Raw genomic sequence first — 17406 nt, forward strand, 5'->3', positions numbered from 1 at the left:
ACAGTAGCTCATGATAAACTCAGGGATCTGTTCTGTACCTACTTATTGAAGTGTGCTTTGAAATTTTTGCTTTTTCTTTGTTTGCTTTATATATATGTTATATTTTACAATAAACAATGTTAAAAAAAAAAAAAAGTTGTTCCAAAAGGTAACAATAAGGTTAAATGAGATTCTGCAGGTAAAATTATTAGCAATGTTTAGCATACAGGAATCACTTGATACATGTAAGTTGCTGCTATTATGATGAATGGTCATCATTACCATGATTAGTATTAATTTTATTTGTTTGCCTACCATACAGAAAAGATATATTTAGCTGTGCTATTATTTATGGTGCTTATCATTACCATGATAATTATTAATTTTATTGGCTGCTGAATTGGTTACCTATTGCTACAATGCAAACTACCCTGATTCAGTGAATTAAAATAATTTTGTGGGTTGACTAGGTGGATCCTCTGCCATTTTCATTTGAACTCACACACATGGCTGTATTTAGCTGGAGGGGTGACTCAGCTGAAAAAATCTAAGACTGCCTCACTTAAATCCTGGGCATCTCAGTTCAACTCCTTGTGGCTTCTCAGACTCCAGAGTCTAATCTGGCTTCCTTAAATGAAGTCTCAGGGAAGTACCAGGAGGGCAAAGGTAGAAGCTCTATGGCCTCTAGAGGCTTAGGCTCAAAACTCACACAATTTCACTTTCACCACATTCATTTGATGAAACAAGTCATAAGGCTACCCCAGATTGAAGGGGTTAGAATGCATACCCTGCCTCTTGATGGGATGAGCTGTAAAGACTTTGGAGCCATATTTAATCTTCTACAGTGCACTCTCTGGCCATAATTATTTATATTACTCCCACATGCAAAATAAATTAATCTCATGAGGCTCTCAGAAGTTTGATCTAATTATGACATCAGGCTCAAAATCGAGTGTCTCGAGATCTGTATTGTGTTCCAAATACGAATGATGCTCTTCATATGCAGTTTAGTTTAATCCAGAGTCCAATGAACTAAAAAGAAAAGTTATCTCTCCCACATGCAGCCAACATACGACAGTCATATGGTCAAGACCTGGGTCTACAGGTGAGCGATTTCTCAACTTGCTTTCTGCCCATGAAAATTGGGGGGCCCAAAGGCCTCTTTTCATTTTTAATTTTCTCAGTCTCTTTTAGTCCAAGCTGATGAATTCTCTTAAAAACTTTGTGGGCTTGCTTTAGAATCTGGTTGTCATTCACTCATGCCCCAAAAACTACATCTGTAATTTTTTTCAAATCAAGTCTCTATTTTCTTTGGGCTACATGTGAAGCTACCATGAGAAAACCCTTAATATTTTTTAAAACCTCTCTCATGTAATTGACAGTATTCCCTAGGTACTGCCTTAAATCTTTCAGAGGCTTTTAAAAAATTGTTATTATTTTTCCCTGATTATAAAAGTTATGGGTTTACAGCACAATCATGCACAAAATACAGTAGTCCAACACCAACACCTTGCATCAGCAGGGAACTTATGTTACAATTGATGATAGAATATTTTTATAATTGTTCTATTAACTAAAGTCCATGGTTTAACTTAGTGTTCACTGTTTCCATAGTGTAGTTCCATGTTTGTTTGTTTTTTTAAATTTTATTGCTGCCATATGTTTTGGTTTGCCAAAGCTACCAGATGCAAAATACCAGAAATAGGTTGGCTTCTACAATGGGGATTTATTAACTTAAAATTTACAGTTCTTAGGCCATGAAAATGTCTCAACTAAGGCATCAACAAGATGATATCAGAACCCTAAAGAAAAGCTGCAGGCATCTGGACCCCTCTGTCACATGGGAAGGCACATGGCTGGTATCTGCTGGTCCTTTGCTCCTGGGTTCCATTGCTTTCAGCTTCTGTTTCCAGTGACTTTCTTTCTGAGCATCTGTGGGTCCTCTCTTAACATCTCTGGGGTGTTTCTCTCCAAGCTCTCTGGATGTTTCTCTTTCCACTCTCGGGATGTTTCTTTCTCCTTTATCCTCTCATAAAGGACTCCAGTAAAGGATTAAGAACGACCTTGAGTTGGGTGAGTCACATCTCAATTGAAACAACCTTAATCAAAAGGTGCCACCCACAATAGGTTATGTACCCACAAAATTGGATTAAAAGAACATGGTTGTCATGGTCAGGTTCATGTGTCAACTTGGCCAAGTGGTGGTACCTGTTTGTCTGGTTGGGCAAGTGCTGGCCTGTTGCAATGAGGACATTTCATATAATTAAATCATGCCATTTGTAATCAGCGAAGGGGAGTGTCTTCTGCAATGGAAAAAAGCCTACCAGTGTTATATAATCTTGGGATAATTGGCAAAAATGTTGCCTGCTGCAACTTGGAAGATAGATATCAGGCTACAGAGATTTCAGAGATCTTAATCTAAGATAGATGCTTAATCTAATCACTTGAAGCCTTTTAAGGAGGATTCGAGGAGACAGGCTCTCTTCCTGCTTCAGCTGGCGAGCCTCTCCTGTGGAGTTCGTCCAGCCCCTCCATCAGAATCATCAGCTTCACAGCCTGCCCTGCGGAGTTTGGACTCTGCATTCCCATGGACACATGAGACACGCTTATAAATTTCATATTTGCGAGTGTTCCCTGTTGATTCTGTTTCTCTAGAGAACCCTAACTAATATAATGGTCTTTTCTGGGGTATATAATAGCTTCAAACTAGCATACCATATATGCAGTCTAACATTTCCCCTTTTAATAATCACATTCATGTATATATTATTTTCCAGTGGTGTTAATTACATTCACAACATTGTGCTACAATCACCACCATCAATTACCAAAAAAATTTCCATCATTCCAAATAGGAAGCCTGTATATTTTCAGCGTTAACTTCCCATTCTCTGTCCTGACCCCATCCCCTAGTAACCTTTATTCTAGCTTCATACTCTATAACCTGCTTATTAATCTTCCACCCATACCCTAATTTCCTCTTTGGCCTCAGACCTCATTTTATTTGGATGGCTAACAATTTTGTTTATCTACCCAGCAAATACTGGACTTCCTCTATTGCCTCTAAAGTCTCCTTACAAACCAAAGAGTTTCTTCTTTAGCTCATGATTCTCTTCCCATACTTAGTACGTACACCTAGGACTATCCAGTTGGCACTTTTGATATTCTGTCTGTAGATCTCTGGAATCTCTGTAGCCTGATATCTATCTTCCAAGTTGCAGCAGGCAACATTTTTGCCAATTATCCCAAGATTATATAACACTGGTCGCCTTTTTTCCAACCTTCAGTAACAATTTCTCCACCGTTCTTCCAGTCTTGGCAACCAGTAACATCATACCCCTACTGGCCTCTGCCCACTACAAAGCCCAAAAGTCAGTGTCACAAGCTTTCAGTTTTTATTACAGCAGCACCCCAATTCTAATTTACCAATTTCCCTACCAGCTTTACACCAAAACTTAATGGCTGAACACATAGTTCTTATTTCTCACAGGGCTATGGGTTGGCTGGGTGGGTCCTCTGCTGGTTTCGCCTAGTTTCATTCATGCAGCTAATTTCAACTGGAGGGTTTAGCTGGGCTGGAACAATCAAGATGGACTCACTCACATGCCTGGCAGCTGGCAATGAGGACCATCACCTGAGTTAGCTCAGTTTTCCTCCATGAGGAAAACCTGCTTATATGGTGGTTTCAGGGCAGCATTCAAAGACAGCAACGGTGGAATCTCTGAGGCCGCTTAAGGCCTAGTTTCTGGAACTCATACAACTGTCAACTCCTTAACATTCTATTAGTCAAAGCAAGTCACAAAGTGTGCCCACTTTGAAGAGGAGAAATAGATACCACTGCTGGATAAGCCTTCCCAGATTGAGGCTATGGACAAATAGTCTCAATAGCTGGATAGTAGCTATAAAGTATTTGCGGCCATGTTTTATCTATAGCAGTTGCTATGAGAGTAGTTTATAATCTACCCTAACTAGCCCTGCACTTTGCAAAATATCTACCCTGATATATTTGGCAGATAATAAACCTTATCTTTCAAAAGGGAAATCGTTCTTTACTGCACCTTCCACAATGAGAATAGCCAGGTACTTGGTCAGTCATTTGCATTAGAAACTGATTTTAATAATGAAAAACAAATTTTTAAATATATTATTTTGCCTCTGTGGAGCATAACTATATGCCATTATTATATCTATTGTTATTCCTCCTTGATTACCCACCCTGGAAAAATATTTTCCTTTTGTGGATCCTTTACCCACTTAACAGTAACACTTGTATAGCAGTTTTGTAGTTATTTATATACATACCTTCTCTCTCTTGGAAAAAATAAACCCTTCTAGGAGGCAGAATTAATAAATGGCTCATGTTTGTATCCCCACACCACTTAACCCAGTGCCTTGCACACAGTAGAGCCTAAACAGTTATTTACTGAATTGAGCGTCATAGTCCTGCTCATAGAGGCAGGACTAATTTAAAAACTAATTTCAACAAATAATGATCATATCAGATTTTGACTTAATACACAGAAATTATTTTTCAGAATAAATAATGTTTTGCAATATAAGATCTTAAAGAGGGATAGGACAGCAGATTTGGTATTCTGATTTTTCAAAAGAAAATCAATAATCACAAAGTTTTGCAACTCACACACCCCTACTCAGAGTGTTACCATAGAAAAGGGTAAAAAAAGAATCCAAAGATATCCTCTATGGTGATTTTCATGAAATGACTCCAGGAGGTTTCATTTCTGTGTGTTTTTACAGAACTTCCAAAAGGGCTAAAGGATTAATACTCTCTTTGTTCAGGACTGCCTCTCAGAATACAGCCTATCCCTGCACGTCTGAAATCAGTAGAAGGTATAAATTTCTTAGCATTTGGTGTCCTTGAATTTAGGATATTTGCCAATGTCTTGTCATCATTAGGGTGTGTGAGAGCTCTGAAAATAACATATCTGTGTCAGAGTTCTACTTTGGCAGAGTTTTTCTTGATCAAGGGTGATAGCTGCTTAACTTTTAGATTCACAAACACACACTTTGTTTCTCTTACAAGGCAATCATTCATCCATGAATCTGATTCCATTTCCTCTGTACTGATCTGTTGACATAGCATTAACCCATTATTACCAAATGGCAACACAATCACAATTAGCAATTTATTCATCACTTTCGTATCATGAATATAATGAGATTAATCAAAATATGCCCTATATGCCTTATCTTAATATGCAGACCAAGCAATGGAACTTCTACATCAGTAAACATTTATGAATGTTTCCTTGGCGCCTAGATACTAAAAATCAAAGAACAGTCTTTAGTGATGACCAATGGAGCTATGTTCTAGCCTTTTTTTTTTTTTTTTACTTTCTATATTTATTTACAACTGATTCATCTGGATTTATTTTAGTGTAAAGACACTGAGGTAAAGATACTATGCTATTTTTTTTCCAAGTGGCTATGCAATTCTCTCAATACAATTTGTTGTATAATCCACATTTTTCCTACTGTTAGCCAATGCCATCTTTATAATAAACTAAATTCTTAATGTGTTTGTTCTATTTCTGGACTCTCTCTTTTATTCTTTTGATGAAATTGCCTAATCATGGACTAGATTTCCCCCAGGTTTTACTATTTCAATTACTATATAGTTCCAAGTTTTAATATCCACTAGATGTATTTCCCTCTCATTAACCTCCTTTTTTGGAATTTTCATGGCTATTTGTTTTTTCAATTTGAGATATAATTCACACACACACCATAAAATTCACCCTTTTGAAAATGTGCAATTCAGTGGTTTTTAGTATATTTGCAGAGTTGTACAACCATCATCACCATCAAATTCAAGAAATTTTAATCAACCCACAAAGAAACCCTATACCCATTAGCAGTCACTCCCATTCCTCTCTCCCCGCAGCCCTTAGCAACCACTAATCTACTTTCTGTTTCTATGGATTTGCTTCTTCCAGACATTCTGTATGAGTAGAATCATACAACATGTGGTCTTTTGTGTCTGACTTCTTTCACTTAGCATGAAATTTTCAAAGTTCATCCATGTCATCGATGCTTCATTCCTTTTTATGGCTGAATAATATTCCATTGTATGGATATACCACTTTGTGTTTATCCATTCATCAGTTGATGAACATTTGAATTGTTCCCACTTTTTAAATGTTATGACTCTAGCCTCTCAGTTTTAATTGATATTTTAACCACTTAGTTGATATCTAAAGATATTCCTAATGAAATGGCTGTTTGTTCAGAGTAGGGGTGGTCTTAAGAAGCTGTTAGTCTAATAAGCCTAATGATGATTTGAAAAAAATTGTTATATTATAACAATATATAAATTGTTAATTATATAATATTAATAATTTGTTGGGCCTTATCCAAGCTTTAAATGTCCATTCATAAATCTATCAAGTCAACATATCAGTTCACTAAACTACTTAAGGAGTCATTTGTTAATTTTAGTATATGTAAAAAATCACCTGGGATACTTGAAAAAAATGAAGATTAGTCCAGAGATAGAGATTCAGATGGGGTTTGAACCTTAATTTGAACAATTACCAAAGGTGTGTTTTCACCTAAACTGCCTGCTTGCAGTCTGTCCAAATTACAGTTAAAATCAGGTATTTCAACAGGAACCCTACAGAAGTTTTCTGGGAAGGCTGTCACTTGGAACAACTTCCCTAGAATGTTTCTGCTAAAGTCTCTTGTGTACCATCTAAATCAGAACTAGGGGCCCCCAAGCAAGTTCACATGAAAGCATTTGAGAAAGCTCAAACTGTTTTTTGGTGTTTTTGAGTAGGTGCTGACTCTACCTTAGACTTCCACAGTTACCGCCCTCACACTGAAGGGGCCGGCCTCCTGTCTGATTGAGCACTGACATTTGACTTTAACCTTTCAAAGAAGCGTGGATGGTTTTTCCCTAATCAGAGGGAGATCTGGAGGATACGCTGCACACAACGTCTATCCCAGTGCTTAACTGAGCATATGAATCTACAGTGTTAATTGTTGCACCACATTTTTGTCCTTTTCCCCATTAGGCTCGAGAAGGCCGGACCACTATTGTGATAGCACACCGACTGTCTACCGTCCGAAATGCAGATGTCATCGCCGGGTTTGAGGACGGAGTTGTGGTGGAGCAGGGAAGCCACAGTGAACTGATGAAGAAGGAGGGGGTGTACTTCAAACTTGTCAGCATGCAGGTATCTGTTTCTCAGTAATTCTTCTAGTCTGCTCCACAATATAGGCGTCTTTATATTAATAAAATATGACACAGCTTAGGCCATACTGAGAAATACGAAGCTTCAGGAAGATGCCTAAAAGTGTACTCTGGGACTTTAATTCAGAAAAAACAAAAGAATCCATGAAAGAGAGAAGGGGGCAGGGGGTAAAAATAAAGGAAAGTACCAAAAGCGTTCCTGATCTCTGTCCAGATTGACTGGGAGTATGTTCAGATTAACACCTCTCTTTCCACCAGATATTAGGGATAGAAAGGGTGGTATTAGGAGTAAGAAGAAAAAGCCAAAATCTCTAGTAATTAGGGTGATGAATTGAAAGTCCTTCCCAGATGATCCTAATATTATCTAATATGAAAGACCGCAAGATTCATTGCTCTAGGAAGTACTTAGATTTTATATAGGAAAAAAAACAACCTTTAGTCTAGTTTAGGTCCTAAAGCAGATTATATTGATAACTATTGCTTTATTATTATTATAAAACAAGACTTTTTATTGTACTGATTCATTTGAGAGAATTTACAGAATAAATAACCCTCAAATATTTTACTCTATAAGCATGATTCTTAGGTTTGTCAGTCTATATATTCGCTTTGATTTAACTGTAGTGTGTACACATACGTTTTTGTCCTTTTTTTCTTAACATTTCAGATACACATCATCCAAATGCTATCATTTTAATGGTTACTCAGTTCAATGTATTATTATATAATAAATTGCTAAGTCATTTCTCTAAAATTGGATCCATGGTTCATTTCCAATATTTCTCTATTTTAAATACTGCCACTGTGTGCACATGTGGGGTAAAAAAAGTTAACAATTTGCCTTGTTTTCTGACAAGTTTCTTAACCCCTTTATCTTCATATTCACATTTGGAGTGTTAACACCTACCATTTGTGGTTTGTCTTAATTTGCCAGGGTTGCTATCATAATTTCACAAACTAATTTGTTTAAATAGCAAGAATTTATTGTCTCACAGTTTTGGAGGCCAGGAGTCCTAAACCAAGGTATGGGCAGGTCTTGCTTTCTCCGAAGTCTGTGGCATCCTGGTGGTGGCTCATCTCTGCTGTCACATGGTGGTCTGTCTCCTTCTTTGGCATCTACGCTTCCTGCTTAGACATCTCTCTCTGTCTAGATTTCATCTCCAGTCATAATGGGTTAGGCCCATCCTGATGCAGTTTGGCCCCATAAATAGGATCTTCGAAGATCCTATTTACAAATAAGTTCACACTCACAGGACTGAGGGGTAGGACTTGAACATGTCTTGAACATGTCCTGATTTAGGCCCCAACAACGTTGTTATAGGATTAAGAAACAAACACCTGAGTATACTAAAAAAATCACTGAAGTGTATTCTTTAAAAGGGAATTTTCTGATTGGTACAATATATCTCAATAAATCTGTTATTAAAAAAAGAAAAGGAAATAATCACCTGACATAAAATAGCTGCATGATAAATGGTGGTTTGCAAATTTGCAAATTCCCTAAAGTGACAATATCAAATGAAATGACAGAAAGTTCCTTATCTCAGACTTGTGTTTGCCAGGGAGCTGCTCCAGTCGGAGGGGAATCAATAGTGGTTTTGCCAATGCTTCCACATGGCCTGCCTACCACAGGGATCTTCCCATTTAATCTGACATGCTAGGTTCTCAGGTGAGGTGGCTACTTTCTCCCTTGGCTGGCCTGTTGCTGTATCCCCTGAAAGAACGACCTTCCACCCCCATCGGGACTTAGGCTGGGAAACCACCAAAGGGATACAGATAGCTCCGAATGCTATCATATTCCCTAAGCTTTCTTTCTTAGGAGCAGTTGTACAATTGAAGGTAGAACAGTGACCTGGTGTGATAGAAAGGTGCTGTCACCAACTATGCAATGGCTTTGAGAAAGTCATCCAGAGAAACTGGGTTTTGGTATCCTCACTTGTGAAATGGGCAGGAGCTTGGGCTAAGATTGAAAGGTTTTAAGATATGAAGTATTTGAGAGAAAGGAAAGTAGACGAAATGATTGTAAATGAGCGTGCTTTATTGGGCTGCGCTCCCTGGTAGAGCTCACCGAACCCAGGAGGGAGTGAGGTGAGTCTGTGCACGGGCTTTGGTGAGTGCAGTTTTTAAGGGCAGGGGTTAGGTGATGACATGAAAGGGGCGGCACATTAAACAAAGGATTAGGGTGGTTAGATGTCCGTGAATAGATGTTTGCTGCGCAAAGACCTTGATTGTAACGGTTCACCTCCCGTTCCGGAGTGACGTCATGATTCCAGCCATAGAGCCCTCCCTTATTCCCCCGACCTAACAAAGATGACTTCTGGCTTTTCTGCCAGCTCCAGTATTCTATGATTCTTAGGCTCTTGGAATAATCCACCATGGCACCTCATATTTCTGTCTTCTGATTTGGGTTTTGTCCTCCCACTTATTGGAAGATGGAGGAAAGAACTACAGTGAGCCTAAAGGTTCACTAAGTGCTCAAGCTAATGATGCTTCCTTTTCCTCAAACCCACAAACCAATCTGCTTTTAATACAACTTTGTCTTGGTTTTGTTTTTAAATAGAATGATTAGTGCTTCTCCATTACATAGTATGGTGATCTAGTTGTTTCTTTTTCTTTTTTTTTTTTAATTAATTAATTAATTTTTTTTACATGGACAGGCACCGGGAATGGAACCCAGGTCCTCTGGCATGGCAGGCGAGCATTCTTGCCTGCTGAGCCACCATGGCCCACCCAGTTGTTTCTTTTAAAAGTATTTTTATTTTTGTCAGATTGTAAATGAAAGGTATTATTTCTAAAAACCTATACATTACTGAAATATACATTTTAGTAATTTAAAGGCCCCTGTTATCCAAATCCCTAGAGAAAAGCCCTGAAGGGCATTTAGTACTTATTTTTCATATTTGCTAGTCAAAAAGAACTAAATGGTATCCCCAAATTTCTTTAAATATTCATAAGACTGAGCATCTTTTCACATGTTTACAAGTTATTGGACTTTTTTCCTCTGTGCAAGTATTTTTCCTTATATTAAGCCATTTTTTCTGATGGTTTGTTCACAATATTCTTATTGATTTATAAGGGCTTTTTGCATAAATGAAATAAGCTCTTCTGCATTTACTAAAGATATTTTTCCTGCCTTGTTCTTTTCAATTTCACTTTGTTGATCAGTTAGTAGCCACAAAATGCTGTTAAATCATATGTAGTCTTTCACTCTATGTTTTCAGGATTTGGAGTTTTTCTTAGAAAGCATATTCACCCATATTTCCTTTCAGCATTATTTTTTACTTTTCACAATTAAATATTTTAGTCCACTGAAATAAATGTATTTGGACATAAGAAATGAGTACTGTTGGTTTTAAATATATACATCCTACAAGAGAAAAAGCAAAATAAAAAAAGATAAAAAATAACAATAAATAAACATATACTTCTTATCATCTGGTGTCAAGCAACCATCGTGTCTTTGGAGCCCAATGAGCTCTCACGTGCAGCACCCAACACCAACTGAAAGAATCCTTTAAGTAAGACAGAAAAAATATTATGGAAAGGAGAGAGGTAATGTTCATTCGGTCCTAGAAAGAGAGTAAAATCTGAGTGGGTTTATTGGACGAACTGTCCAGGGAGATGAACCCCTTGATAACATGAATGATATTACAGAAAGAGAAAGGGTAAGAAGGGACATTCATGTAAGATGATCCAGTTTGACTTGGCATAGGCTAGGTTTTGGGGAGCCAGGCTTGAGCAGGTGGTAGCAAGCTGGAAGATTTTGAGCTGGGCCATGAGATCAGCAGAGCTGCCCTTTAGGAAAATTAATCTGGTAGCAGTGTGAGAGTGGGTAGAAATGTGGATGCAGTGGGTCAGTCACAAAACTGAATCTTTAGCCAGATTTGGTTTAGGTGGGGATATGGTAGAATAAATTTCCAGTTTTAGGCATGTAAGGAGATCCACCAAGCAGAACCTGCCATTGCAGTGTGGTTCAAGGCGGTACATCAGTTTGCAGGCAATATTCTGCCAGATATTGAAAGCCCAATGGAAAGTTAGGAACAGACAATTAAAAAAACAATGACCAAGAAACACAGACCCCTTTACAGTTTTCCGGCTAACCTTAATTAAGAAGCTGCTATGGATTTGAAAACTGTTGACACATATAATATTCAAAATATGTTTATTGTTCTAAACTTGGAGGTTACATCCACCATGACATACATACAGTTTAACATTTCTTCTTTCAGACATCAGGAACTCAGATCCAGTCAAAAGAATTTGAAGTTGATCTAAATGATGAAATGGCTGCCACTGGTATGGCCCCAAATGGCTGGAAATCTCGCATATTTAGGAATTCAACTAATAAAAGTCTTAGAAACTCACGAATGCACCAGAACAGCCTTGATGTGGAAAGCAGTGAACTTGTAAGTTATCTTTCACTTAAATCCTTTACTTTATAGTTTTGCTGTTGAAATTCTTGGCCTTGTAAGTATTTTGCAGGCACAGATGATTCCTACTGTGAGCCATATTCACCTTAATAAAAATCAATTTCAAATCTTAGATTTATCTGAGAGTGCATTGAAACCCATTTCAACTGAAATGCATTTCCAATGGAAGACAAAAAATAGATTCAAAAAGATAATCTTTGTGCCTTAAACACTTAATATTAAAATGAAATATTCTATCCATCTTTGAGATCTAGAAAGGAATAAGGCTTGTCCAAAATAAGAGATCCTGCTATTCACATAACTCTATTAGACAGGATTACATTTGATTGCTTATAATAGGAAACCTAGGAAAGCATCAGTTTCAATTTTTTACTCGCATAAAAGAATCTTAGAGGTGAGAAGCCCAGGGCTAGAATGGTGACTCCACAGTTGACCATTGAGTCAGGCTCCTTTCATCTTGATCCTCACAATCCTGGCATGTCATTTCCATCCTCAAGTTCACTTCATGAACTATTACGGCTCCTGAAGCTTCAGCCATCACATCCATATTCCAGGGAGCAGGAAGAAACAAAGAGATTGCCCATATAATTCTTTTACTTCTATGTCATTGGCCATAACTTAATCACATAACCCCACCTAGCTACCCAAGGGAGGGTGGAAAATTTCATCTTTTTGCTGTATAACATTGTCACTCTTAATTGGATTGAAATTTTCTTACTAAGAAATAGGAAGGAAATTGTCAGAAATAGCAAAATGGTACATTCTTTAGCATTTCTCACCTGAAGGCCCAAGGCATTAGTAATTAGTAATTCAAGTTTTTAGAAAAATTATAATACAGTGGGAATTCATTCTGAGGAAAGATATTTTCTTATCTCAAGAAATGGTTTTAGAATACATTTTGATGCTACTTGTTGATGAAGCCCAATTTATCTTTACTCTTGTGTTGTTCTGAAGAAACTAATCCTACTGAGAGTTCATTGCATATGTTTTTCTCTGGCCAAAATATGAAAATCATTTTACTAAAAAGAATTAAAATTGTTTAAATATACCCTTGGTATATTTAAAAGGAAGATAAATAACAGTTGTACCACTATGGAGGCACATGGTCATCATTAAAATAAATAATTTTCACCTTTTTGGCTATGAAATGATCTAGTTTTCATTTCCTCACTTCATTTTGAGGATTAGTCTGCTAAATCTTTAGAGCCTAGTATTTTAGAGGTTCAGAAGCAAGAGGGGGAGGCAAGTAATGCTGCAATCAACACGATGGCTATGGGTCTGTCATAGAGGAATAGACGTGTGGAAGAAGAGGGAGAAATTAAGTCTGATTAAGTCTGGAGGGAAGCCCTGTTTGTACTGAAGACCAGCAGTCTCAAGAAGGAGCTCATTTAGCAGGCTGGAGGCTAAAGGAAAAAAAATATTATTACTTTATTAATATTAACTAGATGGAAAAAAACACCTAAAATTCGGAGAAAATGGGTGGTTTGAAAGAAGAGGGCTGGGTGGAACCTATTCCTGTGTTCTCTCTCTTTTCTAGAGACACAAGTATAACTTATTTGACAGACCTTAAGGAAATGGAATTTAGTCACATAAACACACATAGCTGCAAAGGAATTACATTCCATTACAGTAACAGAATGGAGTCAATATAACAAAATCCTTAATTTTTTTTTTTAAGATTTCCTTTGAGATCTAGTACTTGGTCAAATTTTCTAAACGTCCCATATGTTCTAAAAATATGTATAGTCTCTCAATGGTATCAAATGTTCCTCTCATGGTTTTTTTGTTTTGTTTTGTTTTTCCTCAAACAATGAGAATTTTTTCACTCAGTTTGGGAGAAGTTCAAAATCAAGGTATTATCAGCACTTTTAAAAAAATCAGTTGTATTTTGGGGGTGATGAAAATGTTGTAGAACTAGAAAATGTTGCATGATGGTTGCACAACAGAGTGAATGTACTAAGTGCCACAGAAGTGTACACTTTCAAATGGTTAATTTTATGTGACTTTTACAATAATAATAATAAAAGAAACAGTACAGAAACAAATAAAATTGTATCAAAATGCCATTAAAGCAAATTGTGAGATTGTGAAAGTGTACCTCAAAGCCCATCGAATCTTTCGCCACATTTTTGCATAGGCATCTTTTGTATCTAGTTTAATGTTAAAACTGCTCCTAAAGTCAGAGTAATCTTCTTATGTCAACTAAATCTTCCTGCTTGACCAGACATTTAATTAAAAACGGACTCTATTTCAGGAGAGCAGCTGATCACACTTTGCTTCATGAATCAAGGTGTGGAAAATGGTTGCATATGGATTGATTTAGAAAATGGTTACCAGTACAGACAAAAAAGAATAAATACAACTAAAGAAAGAAATACAGCTTCAGAGATTTTTCAGTGATGAGAATCCACATTTGTATTTCCAAGATAATGTAGTTTAAGAAAACAGAAGAACTTGATGTAAATTGCTCCTTTTCCTTTGGCTTAATGAATATCATCTATTCAGTATAAAATATTTATATGTTCCATATGTTAAGAACAACCGTGCATTAAATCTTATTAAGCGCACACACACACAAAATTGACTGAGAATCTGATATGTGCCAGGCATTGGACTAATTTCTAGGGATATAAAGACATAGTCCTCCCCTTTAGAAAGCTCACATACTAGAAAAAGGAGACATATAAGCAAAAAAAAAAATCACAAAACGAGCTAAGATACAAAATAAATAAGAGAAGTCTTCACGGTCACAGTGGCAGAACAAAAGGATCATAATTAAATTGGTTTTAGGTGTAGGAAACATTTCCCAGAAAAGGCTGTACTGGGCAGGGTTCTGGGGGTGAAGAGACCAGACCCATATTCTCTGTCTAGTTAGCAATGGTATTTTACATCTGTCAAAATATCTTTTCACATGGATTGTGTCATTTGCTCCTAACATCATCCCTGTAAGAGAGGCAGGATCAGATCATGAGATATGAGAGAAGTACAGCTTAATTCATGTGGTCCAGCCTGGCTGCCACACTGCTGCACAGTTGCATAAAGTACAGAGCTCAAAACACACCCAGGGCTTTGGACTTGAAATTCTAGGGCACTTGCCCAGGTCCTGCTACCTCTCAATCTGCTGAGGCTAAACTAGAGAGGGACTGGTCCCAGCATGAAGACTGCTTCTTGGGTGAACAGTTCATCTTCAGCTCATGCTGTGCAGTCCATGGCTTTCATCAATATTGTGCAATATACTGTCCTCCTCCCTACGAGTTTGCTATAAACAGGCCATTTTCTACATCTAATTTGCAATTTGGGAGCAGGTGACTGTGTCTTTTCTGTATGTACAAACTCTGGTAATTTTTGTGTTTTTGCCAGTTTGTCCTGATTTTTGTACATTTTAGGATGCAGATGTGCCACCAGTGTCTTTTCTGAAGGTTCTGAAACTGAATAAAACAGAATGGCCCTACTTTGTGGTAGGAACGGTATGTGCCATTGCCAACGGGGCACTTCAGCCAGCTTTTTCAGTCATATTCTCAGAGATATTAGCGGTAAGTTGGAAAGCATCACATGACTGTTTGATGTGAATCAGTGCATCAACTGCTTCTTATCCCTTCTTCTCTGACCAGATCCACTCTGCGCTTTACTCCCAAATGACGCAAAGCAGCCTCTGATTAAACAAAGCACAGACTCTAATTCCCTTCTCAGGGAAGCTGTGAAGGAAAAGAAAATCTTTCGAATCATTCCAAGTCATGATAACAGCCAAGATTCATGACTTGATTTAGTGTAGCCTCATCTAAATAGGATCTTCAGCTATCCAGCTGGGAATCAGCCAAGATGGTGTTCTAACCAACAGCTCTCTTCATTTAGCCGGCACCTGTGCCAGGCAAAGTTCCATCCTGTTTGTGGAGAGTCTCACGTGAAGGTGGGGAGGGGATGGAGGAAGAAGAGTTAATAACGTGTAAGAGGCAGACTGGCCTTGCCAATCAACAGCTATGCAAACTTGGGCAAAATGCTTTCCTTCCTCTCTCTATATACTTCAATTTCTTCATCTATAAAATAGTCATACCTGTACCTCACAGGTACTCAGAGGACTTAACCCTCATAGGATTAAATGAGACATTATATAGTAATAATAGTAAGTATTCAAAAAGTGTTAACCATTGCTACTATCTTAACAACCTTTGCAATACCCAGAGAGGCTGAGACATAGAAGGAAACTCATATTATGCAATCAACAAATTCATTGGGGAATATTATAAATGAGAAATACCTAACGTTCTTAAAACTCCACTTTTATATTGTATATTCACCTTAGAAAACCACTAACATTATTGGAAAGACTTTCTTGCTATAGATGAATCATTCTCTATTATAAGAGTTTGTCATGTTGTGACATTGGACACTGATCTATCATTAAAACCACAAACAGGTAAACAAAAAATTAGAAAGGATCCTTCAGATTTTTTTAATTTACAAAATAAAATAATCCCCAGAACTCCTGCAATTCAAGAAGTATATAGACTATATTTAGGGGGCATCTCCTGTATGCCAAGCACAACTCTAGGCACTGGAGATAAAACAGCAAACAAAATAAACCAAGTGCCACCCTCAAATAGCATACTTTCTGTTGGGGCAGACACACAACACACACAGAGACACAAGCAAAAAGCAAATATATAAGGTGTCAAGGGTTAGCAAATTATTTACAAGCAGGGTAGGAAACTGGAATGACTAGATACCTAGAGACTGGGTGCTATTTCAGACAGGCTGGCCAGGGAGGCTTGGTGGAGAGGGGGTGGGGCAGGAAGGGATTCTGGCAGAGAGAACAGCAAGTCAGGGAAATGGGACAAACACCAAAATGTGCAATCACCCAACATCCTTACAAATGCCTCAACCCACGTAAAACCCGCATCTTCAAAGCCTGCTTTCAAAAATGCATTATTTATGGGAGGAACAAAAAAGGATCATGTAATCCAAGTGGGTATTTAAAATATTCTTTTCTAGATTTTTGGACCAGGGGACGATGAAGTGAAGCAGCAGAAGTGCAACATGTTCTCATTACTTTTTCTAGGTCTGGGAATTATTTCTTTTTTCACTTTCTTCCTTCAGGTGAGTACCCATGATTTGCCCTTTTTATCAAGTCTATATTCAATTACAGAACTTAATTAAAATCTAATGGAGCTCCAAATCCTTAGACGGAAATGAATCACAAATGCAGTTGGCACGCAGGGTGTTTCAGAGGACAGGTTCCTTGGCAGCAGGAACCGTGGCTTTCCTGTTTTTTAAATTACATTATGTTACAAGTTCGGCCTCAGCAAACGTTCATTACCAAGGGAAAGAGAGACTTGAGTTCAGAGGAGAAATAAGAAGCAGTAAAACTTAACTAGTTGCAAACTGGAAAAATTCAGTACAGTAGTATTGTCTTTTTTGTTGTTGCTCTTTACACAATATTGAGTAATTTCTCTTTTTCCTACTTAATTGACTAGCTCTTTGAGGGAATGTATGTTATTTTGCATTCGGACATTGCAGACCTGGCCAAAATGAACTGGTGAAACTTACTCTAATTGTACTTTCCCATCTAGTTACAATTTTGCCACATTTCATCTGGTTAACCCAGTGAGCACCACATAAGCCTTACAAATATAATCCATAAACTAGTAAAATAATGTTTCCTAGTCATTGCCAAATGTACTTCTCTCTTATCTTTGTTGAACGTATGATGAAAGTAAGCCAAGCTTTTTATTTAGAAATCATTGCCTTCAGCAACGGAATGATCTGATCCTGCCCCCAGCGTTAGGG

The 17406-nt window shown here is 37.5% G+C and overlaps 1 protein-coding gene across 2 annotated transcripts in view; it reads left to right on the plus strand.

Moving 5' to 3' along the window:
- ABCB4 (ATP binding cassette subfamily B member 4) overlaps nt 1-17406 on the plus strand; it is an 84453-nt gene that overhangs the window by 40685 nt on the left and 26362 nt on the right. For both annotated transcript variants that reach the window (XM_077147967.1, XM_077148033.1), the window contains 4 exons: nt 7014-7175; nt 11422-11598; nt 15009-15155; nt 16612-16716. In XM_077147967.1, the coding sequence (XP_077004082.1) occupies nt 7014-7175; nt 11422-11598; nt 15009-15155; nt 16612-16716 (591 nt within the window). The remainder of the gene's footprint in view (nt 1-7013; nt 7176-11421; nt 11599-15008; nt 15156-16611; nt 16717-17406) is intronic.

The sequence above is a fragment of the Tamandua tetradactyla genome, chromosome 1, assembly GCF_023851605.1.
Source record: "Tamandua tetradactyla isolate mTamTet1 chromosome 1, mTamTet1.pri, whole genome shotgun sequence".
Classification (NCBI taxonomy): Eukaryota; Metazoa; Chordata; class Mammalia; order Pilosa; family Myrmecophagidae; genus Tamandua; species Tamandua tetradactyla.